The sequence below is a fragment of the Montipora foliosa genome, chromosome 13 (assembly GCF_036669935.1).
Source record: "Montipora foliosa isolate CH-2021 chromosome 13, ASM3666993v2, whole genome shotgun sequence".
Classification (NCBI taxonomy): domain Eukaryota; kingdom Metazoa; phylum Cnidaria; class Anthozoa; order Scleractinia; family Acroporidae; genus Montipora; species Montipora foliosa.
Window position 1 is genome coordinate 31,226,974 of NC_090881.1, and position 16,181 is coordinate 31,243,154.

The 16,181-nt window shown below is 38.0% G+C and overlaps 1 protein-coding gene and 2 long non-coding RNA genes across 3 annotated transcripts in view; all 3 read right to left on the minus strand.

Moving 5' to 3' along the window:
* LOC137983898 (uncharacterized) overlaps nt 1-16,181 on the minus strand; it is a 50,072-nt gene that overhangs the window by 27,496 nt on the left and 6,395 nt on the right. The window lies entirely within an intron of this gene.
* Nucleotides 4,334-8,614, minus strand: LOC137983132 (homeobox protein Hox-A10-like). The gene is made up of 2 exons (XM_068830315.1): nt 8,247-8,614; nt 4,334-5,084 (listed from the first exon to the last, which is right to left on the minus strand). Exons 1-2 carry the CDS (start codon nt 8,557-8,559, stop codon nt 4,768-4,770), a joined length of 630 nt encoding a protein of 209 aa, XP_068686416.1. The 5' UTR covers nt 8,560-8,614; the 3' UTR covers nt 4,334-4,767.
* LOC137983896 (uncharacterized) lies at nt 14,177-15,092 on the minus strand. The gene is made up of 3 exons (XR_011119050.1): nt 15,058-15,092; nt 14,899-14,959; nt 14,177-14,773 (listed from the first exon to the last, which is right to left on the minus strand). It is a non-coding gene; the product is annotated as an uncharacterized lncRNA (long non-coding RNA).

Sequence of the window (16,181 nt, forward strand, 5' to 3'; positions counted from 1 at the left end):
ATTTTTTTCGCCAAGTAATGTTCTCAAGGTCATTATCTTATTTTGACCAAATATCTTAGAAACACTCGAACTTTGAGAAAGCCTTTTAAGAAATTTCATTTTAAAGAAATTCACTAAGAGGAGGAAATGTCCACTTCGTTTAAAGGTACTCTTAATAAAAAATCGATAACCCCTGGATAAATATTATTACATGGTTTTTTCGGATGTGTACTGAAGGACACAGATTCCATACACGAAAAGGGTAACATTTTAAGAGGAAAATGCTCTTCAATAACCCTAATCTAAACATAAAACTATCTGGAACCATCTGGAATTGCTCCATTTGTCATTGTCTATCAGAAGATCGTCCTGGCCTTTTCAATTTCGTTAGGGGTTTATTTATAATAGTCATAAGTAGAATTAATTTAGATCTACGATTGTCTATGGTTAGGAGCGTGGGCATTTTGGGGCAGACATTTCTCTAGAGATTACAATAAAGAGAGAAAACGGTTTTTTAAAATCATATCAGACAGATCTGCAAAAAGACGCGCAGTAAAGCAAACAAATACTTTTACGATTTTCTTTATTTCAATGCTAAAGTCAACCGATTGCAAGGGAAATTTTTCAAAAGCGATGCAAGCACGACAACGACTTCAACATGGAGAAATCTCAGTGGGGACTTCTTCGCTCACTGAGTATCTTTGGTTTGGACAAAACACACGAATTATTAATGAATGAATGGATATTTAATAGGCGTTTGCTTGTACTGGCCGTGCTAATCAGCTGGGATCCATCGATTGTGTATTGTCCGTTTATCATGACGCGGTAGAATATACTTGTGTATACTATATCTTTGCGTATATGTATAATCTTGAAGCATGATCAGACACAGAAAAGAAAGGGACTCGTCGGGTATCGTTTGTTTAATAGTGTCGAAAGTAGTTTAGTGAGCACAGAGTTGGTGGAAGAGTGATGATAGCACCACTGAGTCTTCAGCACCAATGTGACCCCGGATCGATACCTAAATTCGAAATTTCATTCAATTTGTCTGATGTCGATTTGTTACTCCCCCTATAGGCAGCGCACTTGAGCTCGGTCATACAACATTGAGACATAAATAAAGTGAATAATAATAATAATAATAATAATAATAATAATTATTATTATTATTATTATTATTATTATTATTATTATTATTATTATTATTATTATTATTATTATTATTATTATTATTACCCTTTTAGGCTGTTGATTAAATCCTTGTGTGGGATAATTCATCTTTCTCAGAACAGGACGGAAGAGATCGCGCGTACCCTCTTGAGACCAAAAGGGATTTTGAGATCTTTATTGAATTGCTGGTGTAACCTGAGACAATTTTTCCTCCCACACGGAGACACAAGTTTTGGAGGAGGTGGTAGGAGTTTATGAATTCCGTCTCTCAATTCTTAACAAAAAACTGGGCTTGTCAGATTCGCGAATTTAAAACTTGAGCTAAGCAAGTTTGTAACTGACTTGGAAGGACGCACAACGCTTTGACCCACATTAATGGCTGGCAAGATCGTTGCAAGGTGCGGAATGAAATTAACAGTTTAAACAGCGCCTGGATTGCAAATTCAGTAATCTTAATGTGATAATGAAGTAAAAGGAACCGTAATCTTGTTCACTTACTTAGACTAAGCTCATTGATATCAAGTGGTACGGTAAGTCTTAAGCCTGCTGAATGAAAAAAATAATGAATTTTTGCTGTTATGACATGCAGCAGCATACTAGGAACCAAAAATCATTTTGCTAATATGCAGTCTATTAATATTTCAGTTCTGGTAGGATACAGGACCTTTGCCTTATGAACCTAGTTTAATGACCCAAGCTCCCGCGAGGACTCGGCTAGCTTAGTTGTAGAATATCCAAGACCGGTAGTAGTCGGTAGATCCGAGGTCAGCTTTGGTCCTCTTAGAAGCATTTGGACTTTTTCCGAGGTCAGTTCGAATCTTCTTAGAAGCATTAGACTTTTTCCGAGTATCCTTTTACTTAGCCATTTGTTCCTTCTTTTCCATAAATTTGTAAGAATAACTTCGCTAAAGGTGTTCTAAAGCTAAAGGAGTATTCCTCCTCTGCGTCGTGCCTCTCGCCGCCAGTTCCATTCTGGATGCAAGCTTACGGAACAGTCCCAAAGTAAGGGAACCGGTCAAAACTACTATACTCGAACAGGACCCAACTTTGGGGTAGGGGGGTTCTCAAAGACACCACCTATCTTCGAACTTATCACATGAACATTACCGACAACATTTTATTGGCTTTTAAATTTGAGTTGACACAGGAATATTCAGATAGCAAGAGTCGGCATTACTAGACAAACAAGAAAAGTGAGGTTTGAATCTCACTGTAATCTTTTACTGCTGGATAGAGGGGTGGCTATGCAATATAGACACCATCTTTTGACGTTAAGCAAGGGGGGTGCAGACGACACCACCATCTATTTTGTGGTTTGGTGGGTCCTGTTCGAGTGTAGTAGTTCCCTAAGAGTGACAGTCATAGCAACGCTTTTCAGTTACCGCGGTGAATCACGGTTATCTAAAAAGATAAGGCCTGTTTTTTATGAAAGTACTGGAATATTTTGAATTTGATTACTTAAAATATGGCGTCAATTTTTGATAAGGACTTCCTTGGTTGGCCACGAAGGAGACAATGACACTTACGTTACTACTGATAATGAGATGAGGCCTAATGTCATTTAAAACAAGAACTACTACTATTGAATGATAAAGTGCTAATAACACGGCCTTTTCCATTAAAGGTTTAAATCAGATACTTTAGAGTTAGTGAGACATGTTTGCGGCTCTTGCCTTCCGGACTGTTGACAAAATGGTTCAATTATATAAGCTATAAGGCGTGTTATGCCTGGAATTGCATGGCATTCTATTACATGTCAAGAAGAAATAAAAAGGTGACAAAAAAGGAAACGACGTGATATTGTGACGTAACAAACAAGTTACCTTCAGCTTTCATCATGTTTCGTATTCTATCCTAGATTCTAAACAACGAACAAACAAGGAATACACTCATTTGCTTTGTGAATGCAGACAGATGAGACATTGTTCTATAACTCTTTGTACCAAGATTCGCTTAAGCCTTTACGTCTTATTCTGCGACGAAAATTAAATACACTTAGGTTTTGCAAAGTGTTGCATACTTTGACAGCACGAAAGTGGCCTACCATATACCAAGGGTCATCACCAATATAGCCACAAAAATGTGCCGCACGCGACAACGCTTTTAACTCGCACGCACTCAGTTCGAAAAGTCTGGAAAATGCCTGAAAATTTTAAACTGATAAAAATGGCGATAACATCGCTGCAATAGAGAAGATTTAGTTATCACTCACAGGAAAAAAAAATTTCAAAAAGGGATGTTTGAAGACATTACAGTACTTAGAGTGAAGGATAGATTACGTGAGTATAAGCTTAAATCATCAAAGGCGTTTCCGACTAAAGATATGTGATCGCGACTTTTGCAATAGGCGGTCTGTTTATACCACTTAACCAACAAGGGTAACTGCATAAAAACTCTTTGCTTTTACGAAATAAAGTTAATTTTCAACTACCAAATTATTCAGTCTCCTTCTTTTCTTTCATATCTGTATCGTTTATGTTTAACTGTGGGGCTTTAGGTGTCTCAAGATAACCGTTAGATTCTTGTTTTTCTCTGTGAGAAGATTGTCTAATGCTCATCATATCCCATTAATTCTAATCGGTTTTTTTTTCTTTCTCCATTAATAATCACCAAGGAGAAGAAAAACAGAAATGACATTGCAGCTTTACCTGTCACAGACAATTAGACGCAAGCAACTGGAGAGTCAACTTTTTCACTAATTTCAAACGTTTACAATATCTTTTGTGGTAGTGGATTTCCAGTAACTTTAGTCACTTTGACAGTTTTGTACATGTAGTGATTAATCTCATTGATACTTTCTCATTACAGGGAAGTAGGGTACTTGTAATCGTTAAGAGATACTACACATTAAATGAAAAACTGTAATCGAATCGAAGACGCTGTCTACGCAAGGTGAGTCTCGGGTTAATTTAAGATGATACCACACGCGAGATGTCCAGTATCCGACACCCATTCATTGTTTTACAACTTGAGTGGCATGGAGTTGTTGGCTTAATAATGTTGGGAGTTCATTCGGTTTTTTGAAAAAGGTGGAGTCAAGCGACCACGAGATGGAAGCATCAGTCTGATTGTCTGCTTAAACGATAGATTTCACTGACAAATGCAGTATCGCGGGCGCGCCTACTGCGTCTAGTTTCAACAATTTCGTATTGTTGAGCAGTACAAAGGAGGGTAAACTGATAAATGTCATCTATCTTTCGTATTCCTTTAATATTATTCTCAATTCATCTTATAGCGGTAAATCCTTACCGCATTCAGTATGTAACATAGGTGGTTTACATCACCTTTTCGTCTGTATGCAAATATGTATAATTCTTTTAACATCTGACCGATGTGGGTAACATATGAAATTTTTTTTAACAATAAATTAGTTGTCTCTTTTGTGACCATTAATTAAGCACTTTTGCCTAGGGCTGGTCTTAAGCTTTAAGGCTGTAACTGAATCGTCTTCTTGGTGACTCCGCCTACTCAGGGTTCTTTGCCAAATCCAGCCGCCGTTTGTGTTACACCTTGTTACTTCTGCCTTGTCTTCTTTTCAACGAAGAAAGTTAAGCGTCTCACATGATGTGCGCGCGAGAAATCCAACATTTTGAACGACAAAAAAAATGTTATTTCTGCTCAAGGTTGGCCGTTCTCGCCGCTTACAGAGAAATCAGGTCTTTCATGTTTCTTGTTTTCATTTGCGCGGTGTTTTTTCTGATATCTTTGGTTTTGGAACCAGTTTCTGATTTGAAGTTCAGTCATTTCCAGACCCCTCGCCAATAGCGTGCGCTCGTCGCGTGTAAGGTACTGTTGGCGGGAAAATATTTTCTCCAGATATTGAAGTTGACGCTGGGTGAAATGGCTGCGATTTCGCCGCTTCCGCTTCGGAACATTTTCATTCGGGCACGTCTCTGTCTTAAGTTGCTTTTTGTCGTCCTTTAAGCAATCTTCGTCTGTGGAAAAATGAAAAGAAAACAGTGCTTGTCATTAACTACCATGGATTAAGTTAACCACATTCTTTGTTGAACTCTATACACGCAAAACAATAGAAGTAAACTTCAATAATAGACTTGTTTCCGTGATGTGTACATTTTGCTGCTTCAATATACAACATATGTTTTTGCTTCATTGTTAAGCTATAAACCCGCATAAGTACACGCGTTAAGTTTAGAACTGGTCCATACTTGAGTTTTCTGGTGATAAGTTTCTTCCACTGGATTTATCTTAAAGTCGATTTTTCAAATGAAGCACAAATGAGATCAACACATGAAAAGAAGTCAAATTGATACCGTGAGCTGTGAATGAAGTTAATTCAATACGACCCTCTTGTCTTAAAGTACAGCTTAAGATCGTTGACAGTATTGGATTCAGTGCAATATTCATACTATCATTGATAGTTAAGTACTGCACGTTTAATCTTTTCTGTTAAGATGTGTCACGAAAAGATCCCAAGAGAATTGTTCCTTTGTATCCATTATACTTTGCAGATTTTTTTTCCGGGAGTGTAACAACACGTTTGTGACATAAATTGTTAATGACCAACAAATGGCTCGCTGAAGACTGTAACTTAGCAAGTTTAGAAAAAAAAAAAACCAGGCCTTCACCGATTTCAACGACTAATATAGATTTTAAAGTCACTTTTGCAACGTTCAAAAAGGACTCAAGTATCCGGGATTGTTGAGCGGACAATATCAGACTACACGTGGACTCGATAATTGGGATTCTTCTTCAAGTTTGTATATCTTTACAGGAGTCGTTGAGAAAAAAAGTCTGATTTCATGATACCCATTTGTAGATCAACATCTGAGTTTTACTTGATACAGCGAGCTTCAATGGCACTGAAATCAACGTTAAATTTTAAATTTTTAAAGAATCCATAGCAATGCAGACTAACTAGCTTTATCAAGAAAGCAGTGTAAAATTGCCAAAGCTATCTTTACTGGAGCGTTTCAACTCAACGCACTGTTCTGGATACTGATAAAGCGGGAACAATTGTTATGGGAAATCGGCATTGATAACATTCTCAATAACGACTGCAGCACTTTTAGCTTATGAGCAGAAAGGTCAGTCGAATTACAGTAAAAACGGCCAACACCTTGTAAAGCGAAGTTTGAAATTCGTGAATTAAGTTCACCCACCACCGACTATTTTGGACCATTGGAATCGGAAAGCACATTTCATGACGAGGTCTTATTTTAAGTTCAAGATTCTCAAGATGAAAGATTGGCCTTTCCAGGTTTTCATCTTCGAGTAGAAACTGTTAGGAGCTCACGGACACACAAAAGACAGTTCTTCATTTATGGCTTGAATGATCTTTTTTTCTACAGCCACTATATAGATGAAGTCACTAATGAGTTCTCAAAGGCCACTATTAAGCCAAACAAACTCTTGAACTTCTTGTTAATCTAAGCAATATTTATCGTGAAACTGATAGAAAGCGCTTTCAGTTTCGTTCAAAGATTTAACTTGCTAAAACGGGTGAAACTAAAGCAGAATCGTACACGCAGAAGTGAGTGCATGGACTTTGATTTTTAATTTCCATTTGAACTTTGTGATTAAGTCAGTCACATTTCAGTTTTGTGTGAGTGTGTTTCATCAACGCACGCAAACAGCGCCGACGGTCACGATTCAATATTTAAGTACATAATTCTTGTTTCAGTACTAAGTCCGAGAATTTCCTCAGTTGATATTAAGTCTTGGTGAGGCGCTATGGATTTCCGACAATTGGATACAACTTAAGATGTAAGCACCTCACCCAATTATACGACTTGACACAAGTTTTTGAAAAAGAGAATTTATTATAACTTTTATATGAAAACAAAATCTACTGAGATTCCCTCAAGAACTTGTGTACGTCACACAGTGGAAAGAGATCGACCTTTAATTTAAAAACTTTCGGTCATGGTTTTCTTGGCATAATACAAATTTGAAGGAACCTTTTAGAAGGGTACAATATTTTTTTAAATTAATGTTACAAACCTCCCAACGATTTTTTTCTGTGGTTTCTATTTTAGTCTCTGATCATTCTGGTACCGGATGGAAAAAAATTCACTCATTTACCGTTAACAAAAAGTCCGTTAAAGTTTCCCATGACAATTTACTTTCCCCACTTAAAGACAAAAGAACTCCTGTTGCGTGCCAAGTTTAAGAAAAACAATTCCATGAATTCGATTAACCGTAGACTCAACAATCAATACAGGCGGCCGAGATTTGACTCGCACTTCACCTCATACTGCTATTATGCCACTACTGAGGGTTATTAATTTAAGCTATTTGGATGTAAAGAGATATTTTCCTTTTTTTACGAGATCAGCCTGATCCAATTATAAAAAATAACCATGGCAAATCACTTCTTTGTTAAATGCGAACTAGAATAAAAGATTTTACCAAGAAAGTCAAAGAGATAAAAAAATTTTACTTTCATCCCCTAAAACGAATAGAAGACTTTACGTCCGTGACGTGGTTTGGGCGTGTAGCCTAACAACATGTGACCTGCCTTCTAGCCAAAGAAATTAATACTCTGTCATGCTTTGTCAGAGCAACTTCGAGCTGATTCCTGGTGCTTTCTCAATGTCTAACTACTTACTTTTAGAAGACGTTTCAGTTTGAATATTTAGGACCAAAATCATACCTGTGCTTAGGTTTCAGCTGGATACTAGGAACCTATCAATAGTCACTTGGAACATTTTCAAATTTAATAACGACTTTTCTTGTACGTGCCTTCCGAACCTCGATTTTTTTAGCAAGTTTAGACATGAGCCGATTGGTCTCAAAAAAAGGAAAGCCTCTTCTAATTTCTAGGACAGTGTAATTCATGACAAGCTGAAACAAATCAAAACTAATTGTTTTCATGATGTTTGCAACTTCAGACCCGTCTCTAAGCAAACATTGTCGCTCAACAATATAGAAAAGTACGTTCAGGTTCGCTTCTCAACACATTTATCACTTTCGAAATAATATTTCATTTCTTCTATACCAAGAAAAGTTACAATTAATTTTATTGAGGATCTAAGATTTAACGTACGTGTAAGTTCTTATCATTTGTTTTCCCCAAATGTGGCTGATCTAACTCAGCCGGAACCTGAGAATGAAAATATAATCATAGATATACTTACCAACAAGCTTTTTTGTATGGTCTTCAGAGCCCAAGCGATCATCAATGCCTTCCGTGTATCTCTTCTTATCTCCATTTACTCGGTGGATTTTTCCACCTACACAGCTGCTTTGAATATTCGACGGATACTTCATCAGCAGAGGACTGTAGCGAACCCCATAGCAGTGATAAACAGGAATGTTCGGCCATCCATCGAATGTCGACGCTCGAGTTGGCAAATTAACAACGTTCGTTTTTCGTGGGTGAGGAAAATCATCTCGCAGAATGTTTTCAATGGAAAAGGATAGATTAACTTTTTGTCCGTGAAAATCCATTTGCAGTTCAATACTTGTGACCCCACAATAACTACTTGGAAAGTGAAAGCGAACTGGTTAAATACACAAAACAGTCATGCGTGTTTGAGAGAACACGCCCCCATAAATACCTTATCATAAGCGCTTAAGCCGCCAGGACAAGCCGAGTCCAAACTTATTGGTCTATTTTAAGGAAAGAATCATATTGTTGACTAGGAATAATCGCTTTAATAACTTAATAATCACGCTACAAAAGGCGACATACAAATCCAGCCTTTCTAATTAAACTCTTCAAGACAATTCAGCATTCAAGTTTCTCGTGATTTTCCGCCCAAAAGATTGTCGTGAATCTGATATGTTTTCAGTGCGTGAGTTTTGATTTGGCATTCAAGGATCGCTTGTAAAGATTGCTGACCACAAATTGGCAATTATCAATAACTTGTTTCCTCAGTGCTTTACGTCAGAGAAAATGAACTTTTCAGAATTTAAAATAAAACCACAAGAAAAAAAACAGGTAAGTAAACTTCTAACGAAATCAATTATCGCCAGCACCGATATTTCGCTCAAGTTAAAAAGAACGCATACTTTGACCGTTTCTGGATACAAAGTAAAAGAAATTTTGCTGACGAAATTTTAAGTAACATCGAGAGAAAGTGCATTTTCTCCTGGTAACATGTTATTACTGATCATCTTAAGTGATAAGTGCACAGATTATCAGCATTATTACTCAATTTGGAAATAAATCAAGCGCAAATCTTGAACTGTAAATCTTTTAAGAATTGCTTGACTTGTTTGGGTAATTGCAAGACAAGTCAGAGAGCCAATATTAGACGGATCCCTTGCCGCAAGGTTAAAAATGTCTGATTCAATGGCACTTTATCATTGGAGATTCAAGGATTTTCTTGGTTTCTCATGTTTAAGTCCGTTAGACGCCTTTTCCTGTTGCTTCCACACCGCCGACGTCACCAGAAATATCGATTTTCTAATCATCTTAGGTAAAGCGCGTGACAATTATTATGATCCAGTTTTAGCTGCTGTACTGAAAGTTCTTTGTCAAAGCAACCCTCAGGCCGTCCGACCAATTAAAAAAGATCGTATTTCCGTGTTAGCAGAATGAGGGCGTGGAGGATGAAAAACAATGGACGTTGGAGCATCAACAATGAACTGTGAACCACTGAGTGTTTGATTACCTAAGTACATCGAACCAGTTAATGTATCACAACATTTATAGAACTTCAGGAGATTTATAATCTCCATAAAATGGTTTTAATCCACTATTGTCACTTGCATACGTCTCCAGCCGCACGGTTTCCTGATATTTGCTTTATGGACGAAAAGGTAATTATAATAATGTGTTTATTTAGAATGTGATGACATTAAAACTATAAATAATTTGACCTCCGCTCGGTCATTTCGATTTGGAGTAACCAGAACTGAACGCATTTAAAGTTCACGACCTTCTGAAAGATGAATCAGCACCGACCACTTAAGAGGCCAGTTCTTACAGACTTCATGTGGCTGCAGGCTCAAAATGTAAAAAAAAAATGTTCGTATTTCACAACAAAATAAAATCTCTCAAAATTACTACTGAAGAATTTGGTATGCAGTAAATAAGCTATTACTACTTCTACTATTATAACTATTCAGTACCATCCTAATGCTGAGTGGCACCGAGACTCGAATTTCATCCCGATGCTGATTCAAAAGGTTTATCTTTCACGCTACCGCTAAATACATCTTTCTGTGGTCACCCAAAGGTTTCTCTTTGAATGGATAGCATTTTAAAGAGAGCTTGATAAGTTGTAACGTCTCTAAGAGCTCAACAATCTTCCGAGTTAACATCCAGTTGCACTATAATGGCCGAAATTTGATCCAAGGAAATCCCAACACGTAACAGAAGGGAAATTTGTTACGGAAAGAATCTGAATGTACTGGAAAGCTCAACTGAAGTATAGCTAGGCCAGCCAAACTGTTTAGTTTCGACTTGCTACATTTAAGGCTGGCACAATGGTCATGCGATGACAGTTCAAACCCTGGAATATGGAAATTAAATGTCTTTTATCCTTGCTTTCAATTTAGCCTCGTTTTTCAAAACGCTGTTAGCTGAAATTCTTGGCTTTCTTTGAGAACTATTTCTCATTCTTTTCTTTACCTTTGACAAGCTATGGACCCAAAAATACCGGTTTAGACAGAAGCTATCCTGGACGCAAGTAACACATTCCGAGCAAGGCGTTGCTGCCAATTCTTTTTAGTTTTATCGGGTGACAAATTTGTTATTTCAGTTAAACTCCTCATCGTAGTTGTTACACCAGCGAGGCTCTTAAATGACATTAACACAGAAGTGTCATACCGCCGTTGTCTACCCCCTTAGTTCAAATAAAACATTGCCACAGTAAGTCAATGGACTCGTTGACGAGTTTAATTTTTTATCCAATTCTGTTCCCCTGAAGGCTCGAAAATCGTGCTTTCTTCACTTGATGCTGTGTGATATGATAGTTTCGATTTAATCTTCTGAGGGGCGTGACCTATCCCGCCTCCCATGCTCAAAAATAATCTAAGGAAACCACAGATAGGGAAAGTAAAGCTGAAACACTTCCGTGCCGAATTGCCAAAAACCCTACACTGAGACTTCTGGTCGGAACAGCTAACGGTATGCATGTTATGTTAGGACTCCGGACTTCCAACTCATTGTCTAGAGAGGAAGCAGTTTACTTGTTGACGGATTTTTTAGACTAAGACATTCGTCGCCGATCCTAGTAAAAAGCAGAAGGAGATGAAAAGCAAAGGGAGAACCAGAGCAAAGGGGAAAAAGAACAGGAATTGAAATTCAACGAAGATTTAAATGATAGCCGAAGTGTGCAATATTTTACATTGAACATTTGCACTCCAAAGGCGTTTCTCGAGTGGGACCTAGAACTGAAAAATCTCGCCACTCGTTTGCCGAGATTCCAACAGAAATAGACATTTCTAAAAAAGACCTCCACTCTGTTTTTGTCTCTGCTTCAACTTAAATATTTTAAGCCATATTTCTGTACCTGTATCTCCCGGAGGTGGAGTATTGCTCAATGCACTGGTGCACCTTACTTGAACAAAAGCTTATAAAAGCCTTCTATTCTTTTGCATCAACCCTGGCGCCTGAAGACATACTCGAAACGTTTCAATGATACACACTTTGCGAAGTGATCCGAGAAAATATACTAAAAAAAACTAAGCATCACTCAGCTCAGTGTGATGATCAACTGACGACAATTGGTTGCCTTAGATTGACTTAAGCACAACAAGTCGACATTAAATGGATCAAAATTGAACCGAACTTACACGCATAGCGGAAATCATGCTTGGCTAATCCAAAGACAAGCAGGGTGGTAACAGAAACGAGTCCTGGGTAGAGGCTTAGCTCAAGCTTTTGCCAACAGAACGATTGCATTTTGGCCGTTCCTGTCGCACGGCGGCGGCCAAGGAAGCGTAGAGAAAAGATTAAATCTGTTTCAATCAATAGTTTTTAATGGTCTTACGCCAAATCATTAACTATGGCCAAATCTGTGTATATTTATGACTATCATTTTTCACTACCATTTGTCTTTTTTTAAAGTTATTTTCACACATTCAAGTCTGCTTTATGAATATACTAGTTCCGTGTTGTCGGTCAAATCCTGTCACGGGTTCAATCCGTTTTTACCTGGTGATCCCTCATATAGTTTAACTTGAACCTAGGTTGAATATGTTTAAAGCGCAGTAGCCTAAAGCAGCTATCAACCCATACCATCCCTCAAGTTCTGTCTTACGCATCTCAACACATCTTTTTAATGTCTCGTATAATCTTATCGATTTCTGCATACACTTATCCATTCAGTCTCAACATAAAAACATAATAATGCAACAAAGAACTGTACTGTGCATTTACCGATACTCGAACTCGGTTCTTCTGGAACTATAGTCCTCTGCCTTTACCACTACACCACAACAACGAACAAGGTCAACCCCAGCAACACGTTTGTTTTCATTATTTTACTTTTGTATGTAATAAATCCGAATTGATATTCATCATATACTAACCAAAACTAATCCTAACCTGACCCTAATTGTTCTCTAGGCTTAATTTAGGCTCCAAGAAAAGTTTCTTCGAATCATTTGAGTGCGTATTCAACCTAGGTAAAACGAGGATCACTAATTTAGTCTGCGGGGTAAAAATGGATTCAACCTGAGAACGGATTTTACCGGCAACATGTGTGCCGTGTGCGCATGTTGTGTTGTTCGGCCGCTGTCGTTTAGCTAAGAAATTCCGCACTAACTCAACCTAACCGGCCTTCATTTCATTTCATTACTGATTCACAACACCTTCTCGGCTGTCGCCTGCCTGAATCTTCTAACCCCTGTGGTTATATCCCCATTTAAATTTCAAGTAATAGATCCATCTTTCGTTTCCTTAGAGTTTTGATATGGGTGCAAATCAAGGCAGATAGCTTTTGTTGTTGTTGTTTTTGTTCACAAAATAACTTGCTTCAAAGGCTTTCTCGAATCATATCAGTGTAGCTCGCTTCCAGTTAACCAAGAAGCCTCAAGTTTTACAAGGACAATCGTCAAGAGCCAAGCCTTTCAGTTTCATTTGAGATATGACTAGCAATATGAGGATCTCAAATGAACAGCATCAAGCCAGGAGGGAGTCTGGATCCTAAGTTTACTTCATTTCTTTTGAATTTATGTTTTTCTGTGGTTTCAGAAATTGTTTATTTCTTTTATTCATTGTTCATTGATCTGCTTATTTTTGTTCGTTAAACGCGAAACAACTGGGCTAAATTACAAGGAATTGGTCTTTTAATGCCACTTAACAACAGGACGACGGTGAGGGTTACAAGGCCTGAAAGGCTGTTTTTAACACTTTTTAAAATACTTAGTAGTGATGATGAGTACTTCTTCCAAAGTTTTGAAAAGATAGGATGAAACTCTTTTGTTTTCCAAGGTAACTGAAGCAAATCAATGATAACGAAATTCACGATTCAGGAACTTACCCAGCTAAGACGCACAGAAGACGTCCATTGTTCAAGCGATATCATTTTTACAAACTCAATACTCGACGATCCCTTACCTCTTCATCAGAAAACATAATTACTAGGCGGATCCCTGCCTTAACAAAAATTGCCTCGTAATGGTTAAAAGGTAAACAGGAATATATTGTAAAAGCTCACAAATCGCACACTGTATTGTTCTACGACAAGCCTTCAGCCGTAAACTGGCAATGATCAATTCAGAGACTGATTCAACTGGGGCTCTCCTGAACACTGACGGCGCAAATCCAAGACTGAAAATTGCATTTTGTACTGTTGAAAGAACGGTGTTTTTACTTGGACAGTTTTTCATGATGTGTTGATCCGCTTACTGCAACTGGGCGGCAGAGGAAGCCCATCCGATACAAAGTGCAGGTTTTTACGTCCGGAACTGATTGAAAATCGCATTGAAATCCCTGCCGATTGTCACAATAGCTTTCCCACAAACCCAACATTACTTCTACAATAATTAAATTGATTGGGCAAATATAGCCCATTCAAATGTTTTTTCACGCATTTCGGAAGTGGCTAAAACAAGATATTTAACTATCCCTCCAGAGGAGTAAGACTAAAGGGTGGAACTGCAGACCGCGGAACCGCGGAACCTCGAGAAATGACTGTTTTTATTGAAATCCCATGATAAAAACAACGAGATTTACATTAATATTTGTTAATATAATCAGCTGCACTCGCCGATTATCGCGTTCCGGTCGCCAATTCTTTCTTTTATCTGCGTATTTGCAGTATCTGATGCAAGTTAGCCGATCAACTGGTGGATTGCGTGACAAGTCACAATAACAAAGACCAACAGCTTAATTCCCTGCTTTCGATAATTTGTTGTTCTTGTTGTTACGAAGATATTCCGACCAAAGACTTACTATTCCGTAAACGTGAATGGTAGAAAGAACGTATCGTTGCTTCGGCTAAACGTTTTTCCCTCTGGAAAAGTTGATATTTGGAAAAATTAACGTTGTTTCATTCTTCTCGGCGATAATTAAACGTTGCTTACATGCTAACGATGCAACGATTTAAGTATATTTATCTGCAAGGCCTAGGCCAAGATCAGGGAATCCATCGCACCATCAACGCTTCACGCACCAATTTCTTCTTGTAACCACAAGCGATTGATCAAGCCAGTGGTAGTTATAGCTGGCAATCAGTTGTCCTGAAGTCAAACAGACGCCGTAAAACTAAAGCAAATAATACAAACATAAAAGGCAAATTAGGCGATTACCGGTCGAAGCCAATCGAAAACACACAGACCCAAGTAATGACACGAAAAAGATAAGGAAAACTGGAATCATACGAGACTAACCTACGTAGCCCACTGCCTTAAAGAACTGCGGAAAGGTACTAAAACAGGCGTTGAAGGAAAGCTACAAAACCAAAATGACAAATGACAGGTTAGGGTTAGGCAACAAATAGCATCACGTTGCGAAAAAAGTTTTAAACTCCTCAAACCAAGCGGGATCACCTTTTGAGGTTGTAAAATGAGTTGGTAGATTATGACTTGTCACGCAATCCACCAGTTAAAAGGGTAACTTGAATCAGATGGTGCAAATACGCAGATAACGCCTAAAAATGGCACCTGGAACGCGATAATCGGTAGGCACAGTCGATATTTAACAAACATTAATAAAAATCTCATGACATAATCTCTTATCATGTAGTTTCAGTAAAAAAAGTTATTTCTCTAGGTTTCGCAGGTTCCGCGGTTCCGCGGTTCCACGGTCTACAGTTCCTCGAATTGGTCTTACCCGCTCCAGAATATGAGTTGCCCCAGTTCGAAAATAATTACTACGAAGCCAGTTGGAATATCTTTTATCAAATGGATGCTCTTCCTTGGTTTTCTTTTTTACATGAATATTTCCTTCTATACTTTGCTTTATATTTCGATTAAAAACCCGGCTTTGTTTGTCTGCCCTAATACAGAAAGCTTTTTGTACTTGTCAAAAAGTAAAGTCTACCCATGACATCGCACTTAAATTTTCCACGCTTTTTGTTCATTTTTTCTCTGTTTACCCCGTTGCGTAGGGTCGATAACGCGACTTAACCATGCAGAGCCTCTTAAATTTGTTTTTTCCCTTTATTTTTGATTTTGATTGCCGGCATTGTTTAAAAGAAGGTGTGACCGATTCAGGCAGACGTAGACGTCCACTCCCGACAATCAAAAAACACTTTTAAGGGGGTTAAAAATGACCAAGCATTTCTTAAGTTATTTACCATAAATAAATGACCAACAAAGGTGTATTATTTGAGATCAAACTGGAATGTATTACTGCCTAGATGAGTGGGGTTGAATTTCTCAGGACACACACGCAGAGTTAATGAAGGGAAATATCGCAGCTGGCTCGGGGAATTTTCTCGCAAAATATTTTCTTTCTTTTCTGACGACCGTGATTGAATGACCGTAAAGCATTTTATCCCTTTTTGGAAATGCATTTTACAAGATTTAAGTTTGAATACTGAATGCTGCCGGGCAGGCTGTGCTTAAAAGCACTGAAGTGTTTATTTTTCAAACGATTTATAATTTAGTCATTCCACCCACTGTCGAAGGACGCGCCTTAGATATTGCTCAAGAAGCTAGAGGGCATAAGC

What these genes read in the sequence shown, in the direction of transcription:
- LOC137983132 (XM_068830315.1), bottom strand. Translation starts at nt 8,559, where the DNA reads ATGGATTTTCACGGACAAAAAGTTAATCTATCCTTTTCCATTGAAAAC. An exon ending in CCATACAAAAAAGCTTGTTG is followed by an intron (nt 5,085 to 8,246) that starts GTAAGTATATCT and finishes ATTTTTCCACAG; the next exon opens with ACGAAGATTGCTTAAAGGAC.